The 19,796-nt window shown below is 47.3% G+C and overlaps 1 protein-coding gene across 12 annotated transcripts in view; it reads left to right on the top strand.

Moving 5' to 3' along the window:
• CACNA1A (calcium voltage-gated channel subunit alpha1 A) overlaps positions 1-19,796 on the top strand; it is a 246,207-nt gene that overhangs the window by 105,854 nt on the left and 120,557 nt on the right. For all 12 annotated transcript variants that reach the window (XM_067032656.1, XM_067032659.1, XM_067032658.1 and 9 more), the window contains 3 exons: positions 6,940-7,031; positions 10,173-10,325; positions 14,412-14,605. In XM_067032656.1, the coding sequence (XP_066888757.1) occupies positions 6,940-7,031; positions 10,173-10,325; positions 14,412-14,605 (439 nt within the window). The remainder of the gene's footprint in view (positions 1-6,939; positions 7,032-10,172; positions 10,326-14,411; positions 14,606-19,796) is intronic.

Here is a 19,796-nt window from a genome sequence, read left to right as displayed (position 1 = left end):
TTAGGTCCTGGGGATACAACTGTGAGCAAAACAGATGAAAATTCCTGCCCTAGTGGGGGTACATGCTAGAGCAGCACCATCCAATGGAACTTTCTACAATGATGGAAATGTTCTTTGTATGCGACTGTCCACATGTGGCTGTGGAGCACTTAAAAGTTGACTGAGGAACTGAAGTTCTCATTTAATTTAAATTAAGTTAATTATATATTTAAATAGTTACGTGTAAGTGTGACTAATGTGACTGAGGAACTGAATGTCTAATTTAGTTATAAATGTATATTTAAATAACTGTGTAGCTAATGGTTACTGTATCAGGCAGCATGGCTCTAAAGGCCAAGGGATACATCATCGACTTTTCTCTCTTGACAAATAAACATACTCAGTTCTCTTCCACCCTAAAAAGACTCTCTTCTCATACCCAGGCTCTTGTTTCCAGTTCCTCTCCTCTTGTTCTCTCCAGCCATCAACCATGGCAAGACTCCCCAGTGTGTAACGGATGCTTTTCATCCCTTGCATCTTATTCATTTCTGTGCTGCCCTGGAGACCAATGACCTCTCCTTTCTCGAAACGCTTTTGAACTTGACCCTCAGGGATGACACTGTTTTGCCAGGTCTCCTCCTGCCTCTGTGACTTCTCCCTCTTTTTCACCAATATCTTTCCTCTACTTGTCTCTTTTTTCTTTTTCTTTTTCTTTTTCCTTTTTTTTTTTTTTTTTTTTTTTTTTTTTTTTTGCCCTTCCCCAACATTCCATTGGGGATTCTTGGCTTTTTTCATTTTATCTATCTACTCTGGGATATCTGGTCTACCATAACCCTACCCTCAACCACTCCTGACGCATTCACCAAATATGCATTGAGTACCTGCTGCGTCATGAAAGGTGCTGCAGGTACCACCAAAAAAAAAGTCTCTGCACAGTCGTAGAGAAAAAACGTATGGACGCCAAGGGAGGGGGATGAATTTGGAGATTGAGATTGACATATATACACTAATATGTATAAAATAGGTAACTAATGAGAACCTGCTGTATAGCACAGGGAACTCCACTTTGCTGTGCAGTAGAAACTAACACGACATTGTAAAACAACTATACCCCAATTAAAAAAAAGTCTCTGACCTCCTGGAGCTGATATTCTAGAAGAGGAGGTGAATAATATATACAACTTAATAAATAATATAATTCCAGAGAGTGAAGGTTCTCTTTATCGGAAGGGGACATGGAAATCCTCTCTGAGAAGAAAAATTTGAGCTGCAATCAGGATTTGAAGAGGGCCAGCCAAGAAAAGAGGGAGAGAGTTGATGGGATGGGGCAAGTGTTTGAAGTAAAAGAGATGGCCAACATATCATTCCCGTGGTGGAAAGGAGATTTTCCCATTGGAAGGACAGAAAGCCAAAGTGCCTGGAGTATAGCACAGAGCAGTCAGTGGGAGTAAAGTCACACAAGGTCTTATGGTCACGCTACAGTTTGGATTTTGTTCTAAGCCTGATAGAAGCCACTGGAAGGTTTTAATGAGGGAATTACAGAAAACTGGCTTCCCAAACTTAACGTGTCCACAATCCAGCTCTTGATCTTCCTCCAAACCACCCCCTTCCTCCATCATCCCCATCTCAGTTGACAACTCCATCCTTCAGGTAGCCCAGTCTTAATCCCTCTCTCCCACCAAATGCCCCATCCTTCCATTGGAAGCCCTGGTGGCTGCCATATTGTTCTCCATAGTGCTTCACACCCTCTGACATACTGTATATTTTCCCACGTTACTTTGTTCATGGTGGCATCCTCAGGTCCTACCTGAGTGGCTGGTGCATAGCAGGTACTCAATAAGCCCTGGTTGAATAAATGGACCACTTGGTGTTCCGGTCATAATCAGAAAGCCATTCTTCCCTTCCCTTTCTTTCCCACCATTGCCCCTACCCCATCCAACAAGCCACGTGAGGTAGAAAACTGGGGTTCAGGAGTCCTGGGTTCCTGGGTTCACATTCTTCCTTGGTGGTGTGGACCTCCATGCATTAATAACTTATCTGGGCTTCAGTTTCCTCCTCTGTAAAATGGGACTCATCCTGCTGACTGCTGGAAGGACTTGCTGAGCCCAGGCAAGTTTCCTGGTGCACAGCAGTCAATGGCAGCTATATATAAATTGGGGCCTCCTTTGTACTCCCACAGCCTTTGTCCTAGTTCTAGCCCTCATTACGCCAGTCGGCTCTTGTGGCTGCCTCCTAATTCCTCCCTCCATCACCACCAATCTGTCCTTTCAGCTGTCAGGCTTGTCTTCCTCACACCAACCCTAATCATATCCCTCCCCTGCCCCCAAACCTTACATGACTCTCACTGTCCACACAACAAGACCCACCTTCTCTGCCTCCGGTTTCCCCCCACCACGTATCCTGAGGGAAGCCTTCTGCCTCTGTAGGACATTCTCGGCCTGAGAAGCCTTCCCCCTCCTCCTGTTCTCCTCCTAACTCCCTGTCATCCATCCAGGGAGGGGCTCGGGAGATAGTACACCTTGGGTGCCAGCTAAGATTGCACTGGGAAGGAGGGAGGTTGGATTGCCTGCATTTCAGAGGCTCAGAGAAGTTAGGGCAAAGGCCGTGTAATGAGAAAATTCAGGGTCAGGGTTTAACTCCAGGTTTAAGATTTTGTAACATTTTGTGCTGCGCTGCCTCTTCAGACTCGGGCTCCACAGTCATGCTGTCCCCCGCCCTCCTGTCAGTATTCATTTCCTCCTCGTTCCTGCCTCCTACAGCCCTGGAGCCAAAAGGACTTGAATCTCTCACCCACTTACTTGTATGGTCATCTAAGGGCAGAGCTGAGTTTCTCTCAGCTTTATCCTTGTGTCCAGTACGACCAGGTCTAAACCCATCATCTCTCACCTGGACCAGGGCAGTCACCTCCCCTCTAGTCTCCCAGCTTCTGGCCTTGACCCCCAGAGGGGTCTTATTTTTATACAAGTCAGATCATGTCTCTTCAGTGCTCAGAACCCTCCATGGCTCCTACTTCACTTGGAGCAAAAGACGAAGTCCTCACTGTGGCCCACAAGGCCCTGCACCACCTGCCCCATCACCCCCCAGGCCTCATCTCCTCCCACTGTCACCCTGGCTTACTCGGTTCCAGCCACACTAGCCTCCTTGCTGTTCCTCACATGTACCTTTGCACTGACTGTCCCTCTGCCTAGAGGTTTCCTCTGACATATTCCTGTGGCTCACTTCACATCTTTATCCCACTGACTCTTTCTCCATACCTGAGCTGTGTGGTCCATTCACCACTGGCCACGTGTGGCCGTTGAGACCTGAGCTGAGATGTGCCGGAAGTGTAGAATATGCACCAAGATTTCAAAGACGTACTCCAAAGGAAAGAACGTATAAAATGTCTTGAGAATCATCTTTCATATTGATTGCCTGTTGAAATGATAATGTTTCTGATACACCAGGTTAAAGAAACTATATTTATTAAAATTAATTTTACCTGTTTCTTTTGACTCCATGTGGCTACTGGAAAATTTTAAATTTCACACGTGGCTCTTCTTGTTTTTTCCTTTTTTCTTTTCTTTTTTTAAATTGAGGTATTGTGTTCATTTCTGCTATACAGCCAAGTGATTCACTGATACATATATATACATTCTCTTTTTTTACATTCTCTTCCATTATGGTTTATCATAGGATATTGAATATAGTTCTCCGTGCTGTACAGTAGGACCTTGTTGTTCATCCATTCTATATATAAAAGCTTACATCTGCTAACCCCAGCCTCCCACTCCATCCCTCCCCCACCCCCTCCCCCTTGGCAGCCACCAGTCTATTCTCTATGTCCAACACATGGCTCTTCTTAAAGTTCTACTGGGCAATGCTTGTCTGAACATCCTTAACTCTGAACTACTTCCCTGCCAGGCAGGAAAGAGCAGTTGGCCTTTACCAATTGATATGTGTGTCATCACTGCCCTCACCCTGCCCCATGCTACCAGTGCACCCGCTTCTCTGCACTGCTTTTCTCCCTTGTACTCATCACCCTGACATCTGGCATATTTACTGCGTTTATTCTCAACCTCCCCCCATGCAAACAGGGATTCCTATGACTTGTGTCCCCAGGACCTAGACAGCGCCTGGCACATGGTAGGTGCCCAGTTAATGTTTGTGAAGTTGAGTGAATGAAAACTCAACAAATGCTTGTCATTTACTGTGCATGCCCTCACCAATGGCTTTTATCTGCCAAGAGGGAAGAAAGTGAAATAGACTGGTGATCTATAGGATGGAGTTTTAGGAATGCCCGTGAATATCGGAAAGTTGGGAGAGGAAAAGAAAAATAGAATTAAATGAATGAAAAGTTCTTTGGGGTGGCACGGCATGGCCCCCACCTATACTTCAGCTTCATGGCACCATCCAAATCCCCACCACGCACCATCTCATTCTTTGAATTTGCCAAGCTCCTTCCCACCCCAGGCTCTCTGTCTCTGCCATTCCGTCAGCCTGGAAAGTTCTTCCCCCACGGACCAGATTCCTCCTCCTCTTCCATGAGCCCTCAGCTTGAGACGGGGTCCTCCCTGGGTCCCAGACGAGTTAACACTACCTGCTGTGTGCCCTCAGAGCTGTTGTTTTCCCCTGCTCTCTCTAAGAATGCATGACACCTGTGACGGATTCATTCTCTGTGTGCCTTTTTTTGGTTAAACGTTTTTCTCCCACATCAGCTCCGTGAGGCAAGGAGGACCTCAGGTATTGCTTTGCCCAGCACACAGGACGTGTTCAGATATGCATTTGTTGATGGTGGAAAAGGAGGTCAGCCCGACCTAATAGACCCGTCTCTGCTCCAGGAATAGTTGGGAACACCCCTGTCTTAGTTTGGTGTGCCTCCGTAGTGACCCTGAAACAATGACTCGGGTGCAAGTAGTTCATCTGGGAAGTGACTCCAGAAGTGTGGGTCGGGGACAAGGGTGGGGAGACAAGGAAGAATGAAGGGTCAAGCAGGTTACCCGCTCTGGGCAGCTGGGCTCAGCCTCTCTGGGAGCCTGTGTAGAACTGACACCTCAGAGGATCTGGGAGGAGGGGGCAAGGGAGCTGGGGAATTCTTCCACCTACTTCCAGCAATCTTTGGTGGAGGGCTGCTCTCACAGGGGAATTCACTCCCTGGGCCTGTCTCAGCTTCAAAGAAAGTCCTGAGACAAAGGCGTGCCAATATTGGTTATTTACAGATGCAGATACGGGTTGTCTCAAAGACAAAGAGATGTACTATATATAAAATAATCACCAAGGACCTACTGTATAGCACAGGGAACTCGACTCAATAGTCTATAATAATCTATATGGGAAAAGAATCTGAAAAAGAATGGATGTATGTATATGTATAACTGAATCGCATTGCTATACACCTGAAGCTAACACTACATTGAAAATCAACTATACTCCAATATAAAATAAAAATTAAATTTTAAAAAAGACAAAGATGGGACTTCCCTGGTGGCGCAGCGGTTAAGAATCCGCCTGCCAATGCAGGGGACACAGGTTCGAGCCCTGGTCCAGGAAGATCCCACATGCCTCACAGCAGCTAAGCCCATGTGCCACAACTACCGAGCCTGCGCTCTAGAGCCCGCCAGCCACAACTACTGAGCCCATGTGCCGCAACTACTGAAGCCTGCACACCTAGAGCCCACGCTCCACAACAAGAGAAGCCACCGCAAGGAGAAGCCCGCGCACCGCAACGAAGAATAGCCCCCGCTCGTTGCAACTAGAGAAAGCCCGCGCGCAGCAACGAAGACCCAACGCAGCCAAAAATAAATAAATAAATTTATTTTTTAAAAAGACAAAGAGATGTAGAATCTGGGTATTCACAGATGCAGATACGGTTGTTCAAAGTAAAAGTCATAAGATCCAGATCCTTGGACAAAACTGAAGACACCCCCAAATTATTTGCGTGGTCTCCCTCCTCTTAACCACAGAGCCCTCTGTTTCTCAGCATTTCTTGCCCATCATGTGAGGCCCCAACAACAACCTCTTCTGTGGCACAGTTCCATGGTGGTTCCTACTACATTTCTTATTCAGGAAACGGGTCTGGGAGTGCCTTGGGTTGAGGAGAGTCTCTGGGACCCCTTTTCTCACCAGCAATACTTTTTACAAATGAGGTCTTAGGACGGGGTCTTTACGGGGCGGGGGGGGGGGGGACTTTCTACGGGAGGGTCCTCTCACCTATCACCGTGATTCTTACTCACCTATATTTACAGGAGTGACTTTTTGCCCTGAGGTTCGGGGTCTGTAGCCCCCTTCTGGAGCTGATGTCAGCTGGGCCACCCCAGCAGGGCTACATCCATTGTTTGGCTTGTTTGAGTAGCTTTAGTACACTTCCTGTGTTCTGGGCACAATGCCAACCACTTCACAGGTATCAATTCATTTAATCCTCACACCCCTTTGATGTGTAGGTACTGTTGTGATCCCTGTTATACAAAAGGGGGAACTGAGGCATGGAGAGGGGAAGTAACTTTCCCAAGGTCACCCAGCTGGGAAGTGGCAGAGCTGAGATCTGAACCCATGCTGGCTGGGATCTTAACACTAAACTGCTTTCTTGCCGGGTGGTAAAGAGACCTGAGCCCCAAAGGATCTGCCACTGCCCGCGGTCCTTCCCCCAGGGCCTCCCAGCCTCCCCAGGATCCATCCTGATCGTGAGCTGCAAAATACACTGAAAATCACCCCGACCAGGTGCCTCAGAAAGTTTCTGTTCTTCTCAGCCTTAATGTTTATTGAGTATCATCAACCATACACCTATTGGGGGTCTTTGTAAATCATCTTTGATCCTGTGAAGCAGGTACTATCAACACTGTTTTACAGGTGACAAAACTGAGGCCCATTGATGTAAAGTCACCTGCCTGTGGTCACCTAGCCAATACACCACCACATCGAACCCCCACCCACCTGTCTGACCCTGAAACCCACCTTCTGCTTTCTGTTCTGGCTTCTTTCTTCCAGCATCTTGGCAACAGTTGGGACGGAGTTTGACCTAAGAACGCTGAGGGCAGTTCGAGTGCTGCGGCCGCTCAAGCTGGTGTCTGGAATCCCAAGTGCGTGAGTTTCCAACCGTGACCGGGGGTCTGCTCAGGGGTCCCGCGAGCCCTTGGTTTCCCCTCTGCATAGCGTGTCACAGGAACCCTTGGGTGCTTCCCCAGCCTGGGTCAGGGCAGCCTCCACTTTAGGGAAGTCCCTCAGGGGACTCCCCACCAGGCATCTGGCTGCAGGTCTGGATGAGCTCCTGAAAGCCAGCCAGGAGCCTCACCCATCACCACAGCACCCATTTATTGAGCATTGCTCTATCAGGAGCCATGGTAAGCGCCACCCAGATCCTCGAACTCACAACCCTGTGAAGTCAATAATGCTGATATCCCCATTTTACAGATGGGGAAACTGAAGCTCAGGGCGGCTGAAAAATTCGAGCAAAGTCACATGGCTGAGAAGGGCAGAATTAGGAGTTAGCCAGTCTGACCCCAAGCCTGGTAATACTGGTGACAATGACTGTTACCATTCATTGAGTGCCTACCGTGTACCGGGCACAGCAGAAAGAGCTTTTTGTGTATTATCTTAGTTCATCCTCACAATCACCCAGTGAACCCATTTTACAGATGAAAAGGCGGAGGCTCAGAAAGGTCAAATGACTCACCTGAGTTCTTAAAGCTTGACAGCAATGAGCTCCGAAGTCTATACTCCTTCCATGCTATTTTCTCATCCTCCAGGGATGGCTCTACTCCAGATCCTTTAGGGGTGGCTGCACTATACAGGGTCAGGATTAGGTTCAGCTGGAAAAAGCAAAAGAAAAGCAGGGCTAAACTTTTTCTGTCCTGCTGCCTCAGTAGTAGGAATAGTAATAATAATAATTCCTATTTTTTTAACATCGTTATTGGAGTAAAATTGCTTTACAATGTTGTGTTAGTTTCTGCTGCATAACAAAGTGAATCAGCTCTATGCATACATATATCCCTATATACCCTTCCTCCTGCGTCTCCCTCCCACCCTCCCTATCCCACCCCTCTAGGTGTTCACAAAGCACCGAGCTGATCTCCCTGTGCTATTATTTTTTATTTATAAGCACTTACTGTGATCTCCCTGTACTATTATTTTTTTATTTATAAGCATTTACTACGTACCAGGTGCTGTTCTAAGTATTTGCCACTTTTTTAACTCATTAATCCTCACAACAAGCCTGTGAAGTAGGTTCTGTTATTACCACCATTTTGTGTCTCATTAGCTTCGTTCTTCGGGTTCATTACCATCCAGATTTGGAGAGTAAGGTTTTCCGGATAACCGCCAGCAGGGTCTTTTTGTTAGAAAGAAGGCACTTCTACTCAGGTGTCTGCAAGATTCCAGCGGGTGCCTACGTCATATTAAATCCAGGGCCATCCCAAAGCCAACACTAATAAGAATTTTTGTTTAATGACCACCTATGATGTGCCAGGGACTTTGCTAGGTATGAACCCTCTCATTTAATCCTGAGAGGGAGGTGCTATTCTAATCCCCATTTACAGACGAAGAAACCGAGGTTCAGAATGGGAACGTGACTTGCTCAAGATCACTTTGCTAGTCAGGAGATGACGAAGTCAGGCTCCCTAGAAGCAGATTTAAATAGGTGTTCAGATGCACTTGCTCTATTGGGGGAGTGCTGTCAGGAGAGAGAGAATGAGGGCAGCAGGACCGGGTATAAGAAGGATCTGAACAAGGATGCGGTCTCAGCCGGATCCTGCAGGGAGCTCGGGAGTGTGAATAGAATCAGAGCTGTCGCCCACTTGAGGCAGCAGGCTGGTCTTGTGTACTTCTGAGGTCAGTTATTGGGGATGGGAGGTGGGGAAGCGATAGCCTCCCAGGTGAGGAGCTTTTGATAACCAAGGGCGATTCCATGAAAAGAGGAGCATCTGGGAGCCACGCCCACAGCAGCTGTAGGGAGGGTCCACCAACAGCAAAGGAGATCTGGCCTGGGCATTAACTTCAGACAGTGTCCAGAGCCTTAGCCACGCTGCCACATGCATCACCCTTACATTTTGGAACCCTTCGAGTAGCACAGTCCACCTGGGGTCTCCACCCAACAGGAGGTGCTAATCGTGGGCCATGGGAAGTTCTTCTCATCAAGAAGCAAGACCCAAGCTATATGTCTGAATCCTCATTTTTACCATAGACTTTCCTAAACATACAGAACAGTGGTTACGAACAGAGGATATGACATCATTCCGACCTGGATTCAAATCCTGGCCCTGTTATTTATCACGCCCTAAGGTGAATCGTGACATCCGCTGAGCTTTGCTTCCCACCTCTGTAAAATGGGGATAATTTTACACGTGCGCCTGCCTCATGAGGTTGTTGCTAAAAGCCAATGAAATAATGTCTGGTTTCTCAGGGTTGAAACTAGGACATTGACTGCTTTCCCAGGCAGAGCTGCAACTAGCGTATATGGCGCCTTTGTATGAATTGGGAAAAGACGCCCTCTCTTGGTGGAAAGAAGTTAGAAAAAGTCACCCCGCTCTGGGTGAAAGCCACCCAACACCCAAGAACGGGGCTCAGAAAGCCGTGAATTTCCACCTCTTTCTTGCCCCAAGGGTCCTCAAACCGGACAGCCTATGTCCAATGCTTTTTAAAATATTTTGGGCTTCCCTGGTGGCGCAGTGGTTGAGAGTCCGCCTGCCGATGCAGGGGACGCGGGTTCGTGCCCCGGTCCGGGAAGATCCCACATGCGGCGGAGCGGCTGGGCCCGTGAGCCATGGCCGCCAAGCCTGCGCGTCCAGAGCCTGTGCTCCGCAACGGGAGAGGCCACAACAGTGAGAGGCCCGCGTAACGCAAAAAAAAAAAAAAAAAAAAAAAAAAAAAAATATTTTAAGGATAAAAAGTGAGGAATTCCCTGGCGGTCCAGTGGTTATAGGACTCCGAGCTTTCACTGCGTGGTCCCGGGTTCAGTCCCTGCCTGGGGAACTAAGATCCCACAAGCCGCACGGCGCGGCCAGAACAAAACCAAAAAAAAAAAAAAAAAGTGCTCTAAAATATTAGAAGGAATTGTTCCTATTGTTATAACGAGCAGCCTCTGTGTCTTCCGTCTGTCTTTCCTCACTATCGCCCAGTCCCCAGCCTCCTGCGCGCTCTGGGTTCCCTCAGGAGGCATCTTGGGCGTGGGATTTTGGCGTGCCTTCTCACGGGCCTGTGGGGCCTCTCTCTCTGTGTCTCCCCAGGTTTACAAGTCGTCCTGAAGTCGATCATGAAGGCAATGATCCCCCTGCTACAGATAGGCCTCCTCCTATTTTTTGCAATCCTTATTTTTGCAATCATAGGGTTAGAATTTTATATGGGAAAATTTCATACCACCTGCTTTGAAGAGGGCACAGGTAGGTTCAAGCAGCAGCATATTTTTTTCCCCCAACCTTCCTCCCCTTTCTTTTCTCCCTTAGGGATAAGCTCCTGGAAGGGATCTACAGGGGTTTGCTTCTTTCTCCCGGAAGCTGGGAGAACCTCCTCCCGAAAGCACTGCAGGCCAGGCAGGGGGTGAAACAGTCCCCCGAGATCTTGGTTGTTGCTGGGGCATTGCGTTGGGGTCCCCGAGAAGCTATCCCGGGGTGAGTGGTTTATTGGGAAAGCGATCCCAGGAAGCACCATCAGAGGAGTGGAGAAGTGAGACGGGGAAGGGAAAACATCTAGTAAACGGGGTGTTATCAAGTAGGTTACCATCTTGGGCAACCAGACCTCGGTTCCACTGGGCACCTCGGGGAAACAGTGTAGGTCATACTCAGAGCCACCCCACACGTGGGGCGAGGGAGCCGACTGCTTAGCCACCAAATTCTGTCCGACATTGGCAAGGACTGCCCCCTGGGAGGGCATTAAGGCCCTGGCACAGCTGGCTGCCCTGACACTGGGCTGGAGCACGTATCAAAGGTGTTTTCGGTGGGAGCGTGCAGGGGCAGATGACAGCAGCACATAGGCGCAGTGCCCACAGCCTCTGCCTAGTTACCTTGCAGTGACCCCAGACCCTTAACGCATGCTGAGCTCTAAAGCCTCCTTACCCTGGAGGAAAGGGAGAGTTGAGGACGGCTTCTCCTGGTCTCCCCCAGAATATGCCTTAAAGGCATCCCGCTGGGAGTCCTGGCACCAGCCAGTCAGAACCAAGCGCGGGCGGGATCTTGGCTCATCCGCTCCCGGCACTCTGCCCGTGTCAACCCCTTAGCTGCTGGATCAAGAAAGCAGGGTGGGCGCAGGAGAAAATCCAGGGGGGCAGGAGGCACAACCCTGGTGCTCATCTCTGAATCAGCAGTGGGGCAACGTGGGTGTCCAATGCTATCCACACCCTCAAGGACCCAGTAGCTTCCAGATGCATCTTTGATTAAATCCCCTGCTATCCAAACCTAGCTACTTGCTCTCTGACCCAGAACCAAATGAAATCAAGTAGGAGGGAAGCCTGTATTTCAATATTTGGACCACGGCCCGCCTCAGTGTGGACCGGCTGAATGACAGCGCGAGCCGTGCGTCAAAGAAACTGTGCATTGAGACAGTAGAGCCCAAAGGGGAGCCCGTTGGGAAGGGAAAGAGATCTCAGGCCTGTCTTATTAGGAAGAAGATTCTGTCCTGCAGTGGTTTCCCATCCACCTTCTCTTCCCGATGACCCCCGGGTAGCAGAGCCCTCTCCCCAGACCTCCCAGAGGGCAGCAAAACCCAGTAAGGAAGGTTTATTCGAGATGCTTTTATTGCCTCCTTTTTCTTGCTCCTCCCGTCTCCTTCTCTCCTGGGCTTGTGAAGTTTGCTCAATATGGGATGTCCTAATTATTTCTTTCCCCGATGAAGAAGGTGTTAATTGAGGCAGAGCTATTTCTGCTTCTGGCCTCATCACCCAGGCAGAAATGCTAGAGGGAGAGATACAGGGCAGGGCCCCTCAGAAAAATCAGCCAAAGGTAGAGAAACCAGGATTCCTGCATCCTAGGTTTTTTGTTGTTGTTGTTTTCTCTCTCTCTTCTCTCTCTCTCTCTCTCTCTCTCTCTCTCTCTCTCTCTCTCTCTCTCTCTCTCTCTCTCTCTCTCCAACAAAGGAAACAGAGGACTGGCTTGAGTCTGAATTGAGGTTTTAAGGGGACAGATGTGGGTGGGGCAACCGGAGGGTAGGAGGCCTTGATTTAGGAAGGATGACTGAAAAGCTCGCAATTAAAAATATAAGGCATGTGAGTAAGAGACAGATATAAACAGACACCCAGGCAGCAGGTTAATTTTAAAATATATTTATAATCAAATTCCTCAGACTCTCTGGATGGTTGCTTTTCTAGAAGCAGCCCTCACAGTGTTTCGTGATGAGGGGGCAGGTGGGGGGTTAGGGGGAGCTGGTCGCAATCAAGAACACCACTAGGCAAAGCTGCTAAAGACAGACAGGATTTCTCTTGCAGACAGATTCTCCTTATCATCAGGAACCCGGTTCCTGTGTGCCCAGCACCGCGCGAAACACCCAGAGGAATGCCAAGGAAAAGTGGAAGCGTCCTGCTTTCTAAGAGCTTCCAAAATAGTTTGAGGAAACAAGACCCCTTGTCTCCAACTAGTCCATAACAATGCACGTTGATGCTGCTTTTGTCTCCTCACCAAATGTGAACATTCAGGAGCTATTGTAGCCCCGAGGAAAGAAAAGGACCAGTGTTCACTGGGCTAACCCAGGGGCGGGGGTGGGGGGGGGCACATTGGTGGATAGGTATTGAGCCAGACTTGGACACAAGGTGGAAATGGAGAAGGTTTTGGACAGAGGTGACCTTCCCAACAAACAATGGTTCTCATTCATTACAGGAGCCCATGGAATTTTCCCTCGTGCCCTGAGCCTTATGTTCAAAAGATTTTGCCTTCCAATCTGTATTCATTAAATAATGGCCCCTGTACCAAATCTGGCGTGAGTGGGGAAGGGGTTTCCCACAACTTAAAATAGTGGCCAATGTGTCACTCAAGAAGTGGCCTACTTCTTGAGTAGTAGGTGTCCCTTCTGAGACGGTAAATGTCATTTTGCATGACCTAGAGTTTCTATTTAACCAGAGTTTCAAAGGCCAATAAGATTCATGCATTCTATGTTGGTTTATTTCACTCTGTTGCTTACTAAGTGGAGGTTAAGAATGGGCTGCAAAGCCTGTATGCAGGCTATATATAGCCTATATATAAATATATCACATTGAGATATATTTTTGTTTAGTGGGAGCTTGAGTTTACACACTCAGCTGTTTGATTTCTTGTCGGACAGTGTCACTCTCTGAAAACCTTCAAAAGTATCGTTCACTGAATAGAATCCCCTCATATCCGCGGCTCTGGTCCAATGGGGAAAAGCCTGGGATATTCTGTGCTCCCCTAACTCCGTGTTCTCATGAAGGTGTCTTGCCTCAGTCTCCCCATCAACACCTTAGAATTCAGACCCGACCTTTATGGCCCAGCCTAACTTTGCCAGGAAGCTGTTTTTAGTTTCCAGCAAAAGGGACATCCGTTGACATGTGTCTCTTTCCTTGTGGCATTTTCACAATCTGCCTCCTGCTATTTGGGGAGAAAGCTTAGCTCCTGTGCCTAAGGGTGAGTACTGTGTGTACTGGCCTCCCTCACCCCCAGAACAGCTCCCTGAGCCCAATACATCTCAGGAAAAAAAAAATCAGGCTACAGAAGAATAACACAACACAGTTGACAAATTTGTCCTAATGGAAGTCTGGAGAACACTGCCCCCAACCACCTCAAAATGCACACAGCACAGTTACAAAAACTGACTGTATTGGGGACCTTAAAGTGCACGTCGACAGATTTCAAAGGACAGATAATACAAAACATGCTCTGACCACAGTGCAATTAAGCTGGAAATCAAAGTTTTTGGAAATTAGTAGACATGCTTCTTATTTGTGGATGCAATGGTAGGATGTCTGAGATTTGCTTTAAGAACATTTTAGTGGCAAGGTAAAATATTTTAGTATGGGGAGGGGATGTGGATGAAACAAGATTAGCCCTGAGTTGATAAATGTTGAAATTGATGATAGGTACAGGGGAATTCATTATATTATTCTATTTTTGTAGCTATATGACAAATTTTAAATGCTTCCTAGTTATCCATGAGTCAAAGAAGAAATAATAATGGAAATTGCTAAATATTTTACTTGAACAATAATGATACTAATGCATGACAGAATTTGTGAGATGCAGTTAAAGCTGCACTTAAAGAGTAGTTTATAGCCTTAAGGAACATTAATTCATCCCAAAAGTTTAGGAAAAGAACAAAAAAGGAATAAATCTTAGAGAAGAAATTAATGAAATGGAAAACAATGAATAGGTCAACAAAGCCAAACACTGGGCTTTTGGGAAAAAGACTGATAAATTCATCTCAATAGCCATTTTTCTTCAACAGCATTGAATCTTCGCTGGCTCCTGTTTCTCAGAGCTGGTTTTGCTAGCCCTTTCCCCTGATTTTTCTCCCCTTCCCTTTCATAGATGACATTCAGGGTGAGTCTCCAGCTCCGTGTGGGACAGAGGAACCTGCCCGCACCTGCCCCAATGGGACCAAATGTCAGCCCTACTGGGAAGGGCCCAACAATGGGATCACTCAGTTCGACAACATCCTATTTGCAGTGCTGACTGTTTTCCAGTGCATCACCATGGAAGGGTGGACTGACCTCCTCTACAACGTAAGTGATAAGGGGTCGTGGAGAGCCAGGACCAGCCAACTCCAGAGGCTGCAGTGGAGGGACTCTGAGCCGGGGAGGTAGCCGAAGGACAACTCAACACGGCCCCAGGAGAGCCGGCCTGAGGCTCAGTCCTTTGAGGATATGGGAGTGTTGTCCTCATAACTTTAAGTAGAGAAGGGCCCTCGGGAGATGGAGATCTAGAGGGCACACAGATGCTGAATAATTTTTAATTGCACAAGTTTTTAAATATAATTTTAGATTTTTGAATATGTAAAGGTTGTGTACGTTAAAAACCAACATAGATGAGAGATAGAGAAGTGTCCTTGAGCACCTATGCAAAGGGGCTCTGCACTGGAGCCCTCACTGGCCCTCCTCCAGCCATGCCCCTCCCTATGGGGCTGACAGGAAATGTCTACCAGGAGCTAGTGCCACCACCACTCCACTTTCTAGGTCACCTTTTGGGTCATCTTAGATCCTAGAATTCCCTCCCCTAGCCCAGATTTCATGGACTTGCATGAGATTCTTCCATGGGTCTGTTCTCTGAGTACACCACCCATTTGTATCCCCTGAGGGCCAAGGGTGTCCTTGGGGTGGCTGTTGGCACAGATGTGGCTGGAGTTTGGACATGCAGGGTGGTGTGTCCATGCATGTGTGTGTGGAGCACCCCCTCCCCTGCCTCCAGGTGGCAGGCCATGGTCAAGGGGCAGGAAAGGCTGTCCCCACCCCATAATCCAGTGCAGACATCCAGATTCTAAATTCCAGACTGACCTTCCAAGTGCTTATGAAGGTGTGTTTGTAAAGGAGATGCATACAGCATGTTTTATTTAGGAGCTTTTAAATATTTACACATATATGCGGGCCTCGGTTGGTACTCTTGTCCTAGGTCTTGAAAATGTTAAGTTCGGGTCAGAAAAGATGTACACTCCTACCTGCCCCCCATCTTCCATCCTTCATAGCATCTCTAGGAACAGACAGCAGATTTGAGATGCTCAGGCTCCTTCTTGGCCCTGACCTGCAAAGAGCTTGGGCTAAAGGTTACACCCAATTGGCCAAAGCTTGCTTGGGCTCTAGGTTTTTTACTTTTCTTTTTTTTTAATTCTATTTATTTATTTATTTATTTATTTTTGGCTGCGTTGGGTCTTTGTTGCTGCGCGCGGGCTTTCTCTAGTTGTGGCGAGCTGGAGCTACTCTTCGTTGCGGTGCACGGGCTTCTCATTGCGGTGGCTTCCCTCATTGCGGAACATGGGCTCTAGGCGTGTGGGCTTCAATAGTTGTGGCTCGCGGGCTCTAGAGCGCAGGCTTCAGTAGTTGTGGCTCACGGGCTTAGTTGCTCCGCAGCATGTGGGATCTTCCTGGACCAGGGCTCGAACCCATGTCCCCTGCATTGGCAGGCAGATTCTTAACCACTGCACCACCAGGGAAGTCCCTAGGTTTTTTTTTCTTTACAAGGCTGTTGCAAGAGGAGGCTTCAGAGGTAAATGAGCCCTCCTGGGAGTGAAACAGAACTGGGAGACAGGAAGGTAAGGAAACTTAGGCAGAGAGTGGGGCTGGAGAACTGGAGCTAAGTAAAGTGTGAACATGGAAACAGGTTATATCATGGGGTTGGACATCCAGAAAAAGGGTCTGAGGTTCATAGGAAGACAATGGAGATGAGCTCAGTGGTGGATGAGGAAATGTGAGCAGAGACACGAATTTCCAGAGGGTTCTATAGTTGTAAGCACCATCATCTTAGGGGATATTTGCCCTGAAAGCTTAGAGCTGAATCACCTTGGGGGAAGCAAACTCAGGGGAAACAGTTGAGAGAACAGAGTCAGGCATCAGGCTGCTTGGGTTCCCCTCCCGACTCCACCACTTCCTGCTGTGCAACCTTGGACAAGTCACTTGGGCTCTCTGTGCCTCCATTTCCATGTGTGCAAAATGAGGAGAAGCACAGTCCTACCTCACAGGGCACAAGGACTGAGGGAGGTGAATATATGTGAAGCATTTAGAACAGTGCATTGTACAAATTTGTAGGCCAAATTTTCCACCCCAAAGGGCACTCCTTTTAAAAATGTAAATGAATTTTTCATTGTGAAAACTCCAGCAGCACCTGAAGAAGTGGAGTGAGCCATTGGGTCCCACTTTATTTGCCACTCTCACCCCACTGGTAACTGCCACTAACTCAGAGTAGCCTTCTAGAACTTTCCATGCACTTACATCCCACAGTCATGCTTTGGGTGGAAACTCAGGGAGCAGGGATTTGAGCCTGATGCGAGCCTAGAGCAGTGATGAAGTACCACAAACTGGGTGGCTTAAAACAACAGACATTTATTACCTCAGAGTATGGAGGCCAGAAGGTGTCAGCAGAGTCAGGCTCCCTCCAAAGGCTCTTGGGGAGGATACTTCCTTGCCTCTTCCAGCTCCTGGTGGCTGCCAGCAATCCTTGGCACTCTTTGGCTTATAGATTCTCTGTTGTCCACTCGAATACCCCATCTTCACATGGCCATATTCTTATGTGGACACTGGTCGTATTGGCTTAGGGCCCACCCTACTCCAATACAACATCATCTTAACTAATTACATCTGCAAAAACCCCATTTCTAAATAAGGTCACATTCTGAGGTCCTGGAAGTTAGGACTTCAATAAATCTTGGTGGGGCAGGGGTGGTGGGGACATAATTCAATTCATAACATCTCCCAAATGAAGTGCTTGCACCTGAACCCTTGTCTGGGGCTTCCTAAATTAAGACAACCTCCCCCCACCCTGAAACACAACCACTAGGACAACTCATTGCTAAGGGCAGGAGCTAAGTGGCATCTTTCAGTTTCTGCTGACGAGGACAGAGCTATTGCTTTCCCAGACTCATTTGGGTCATGCCCTTGTGCTCTGCCATTTGCCAGGCCTGCCCTAGGACTCCCTTAGCTCCATCCAGCCACTGGCAGGCACAGTGTCTGGACTGTCTGTCCTTTATGCTTGTGCTAGAGCCAAGCCCGTGAGCATGACCTCACCATCCGCTATTAGGTGAGATCCATGGGAAGAGTCCAGAAGCACTTGCTCAAAGCATCTTAGAATCCACAGGCACAGATGCCAGATGGATGTCGTCCACCTGGTTGGGCAGTGCTATATGATCCCAACATCTCATTTCTTTTCTCAGTATCATTGAAATCCATTTTTTAATTCCATAATTACTTATTGAGTGCCTACTGTGTGCCGGGAAATGATCAGGTGACCAGGGACAACACAATGAAGAGGACAGACAAAAATCCCTATTCTTGTAGGGGAGACAGATGTGACCAATAAACGTTATAAATAATAAACTACTCAGAAGGTGGAAGATAGACATTAAGCAAATACATAATGTGGGATGTGGTGACATGACCTGTGTCATCCTATGAGGACAACAGCAGCATAAAAGGACAGGCATTGGGGTGTGGGGGCTAGTTTAGGTCAGGCAATGAGGGAAGGCTCCTCAGAGGAGGTGACATTTCCACAGAGATGGAGAGAGCCAGGCAGATGTTTGGGGGAAGAGCGTTCTTGGCAAAGGGAACAGCAGCTCGCCTACACGGTGTGCTGGGGCCCCGTCCAGGTTTTTCCCTTTTCAATTTGTCTCTTTTCTTTCCCACTTGGCTTCCTGGTTAAAGTGCCTTTTAGAAAAAGCCTAACCTTAACTAATCAGCACCCCTGTCGAAGATTTATATCGGGATGTGCACCCCAGCGTTATTTGTAAAAATAGAACAAAACTGGAAGCAACTGGTTAAATACCGTATGGTCCCTCCATATGATGGAGTATCATGTCATTAAAAATCATCTGTTGGGAGAATATTTAAGGATGCGGGGAAATGCTCACCATATAATGACAAGTTGGGGGGGGGGACTTATTTTTAAAAAAGAATCAAGGTGAGATAAGCCTTATGTCTTAGTCGGCTCAGGCTGACAGTACAAAACACCATAGACTGGGCAGCTTAGATGGCAGAAATGTACTTTCTCACAGTTCTGGAGGCTGGAAGTCTGAGATCAGGGTGTCAGCGTGGTCCGGTTCTGGTGAGGGCTCTCTTCCTGGCTTGCAGATGGCTGCCTTCTCACTGTGTCTTCACATGGTGAGGGCAGAGAGAGAGAGAGCAAGCTCTCTGGGGTTAGTGACTTTTACAAGGACACTATTTTTACAAGGACACTAATCTCATCATGCGGGCCCCACTCTCATGACCTCCTGTAACCCTAATCACCTCCCAAAGGCCCCATCTCCAAATGCCATTACATCGGGGATTAGGGCTTCAACAGATGAAATGAATTGGAGAAGGGACACAATTCAGTCCACAGTCAGTCCTTAATTTTGAAAATGTAAGGAAAAAACTCTGGAGTCCGCTGTACCAAGATGGCCTTTAGGTAGTGGGATTTGGGAATCTTTATCTTCTTGATACTTCTCTATATTGTCAAAATTTTCTACAATGAGCACAATTTACTTTTATCCTCTTTTTTTTTTAATTGAAGGATAGTTGATTTACAATATTGCATTAGTTTCAGATGTATAGCACAGTAATTCAGTTATTTTTTGCAGATTATATTCCATTTTAGGTTATTACAAAATATTGAATACAGTTCCCTGTGCTATACAGTAAATCCTTGTTGCTTATCTATTTTATGTGTAGTAGTTTCATAATTTACTTCTATAATCAGGGAGTGCATTTAAACTTGTCTTCCTAAGAGTTTAGGAGGAAAAAGATTTTTGGTTACTCATAGACCAGGAGATGGGAAGGAAAGACAGGAAAAAGAGCATTCTCTGGGTGCCCATTGAATGCCGGGTGTTTCTATCTTATATTACCTGTCAGAGAGAGTCCACGTCAAAATAAATAAATGACTTATTGATTGACATAACAATAATAAATGGTCATTTTATTGCTTTATTATTAAATAAACAAAATAAGTGAAGAAGAGACAAATCTTCCTTACAAAAGAATTCCATTTAATATATATAGACAGTCCCTCTCCAGGAATGGAGTTTAATCTTTCCCCCACCCCCAATTTGAGGATGGGCTGGACTTAGTGACTTCACTACTAAAGAATAGCATAAGGAAAGGACATATATCATTTCACAGTGGAGAAACCTAGAAGACACCACCTTAACCAAGTGACAAATTTTGACATCCCAGTGGATGTGTGATCATAGGATCTTTGATTTGATATGATGAGGAGGGAACCTCACCTCCGGGGTTT

Source organism: Kogia breviceps, chromosome 4, assembly GCF_026419965.1.
Source record: "Kogia breviceps isolate mKogBre1 chromosome 4, mKogBre1 haplotype 1, whole genome shotgun sequence".
NCBI lineage: Eukaryota > Metazoa > Chordata > Mammalia > Artiodactyla > Physeteridae > Kogia > Kogia breviceps.
Note: the sequence above shows the minus strand (reverse complement) of the source record. Positions and strands in the feature narration are given on the sequence as shown.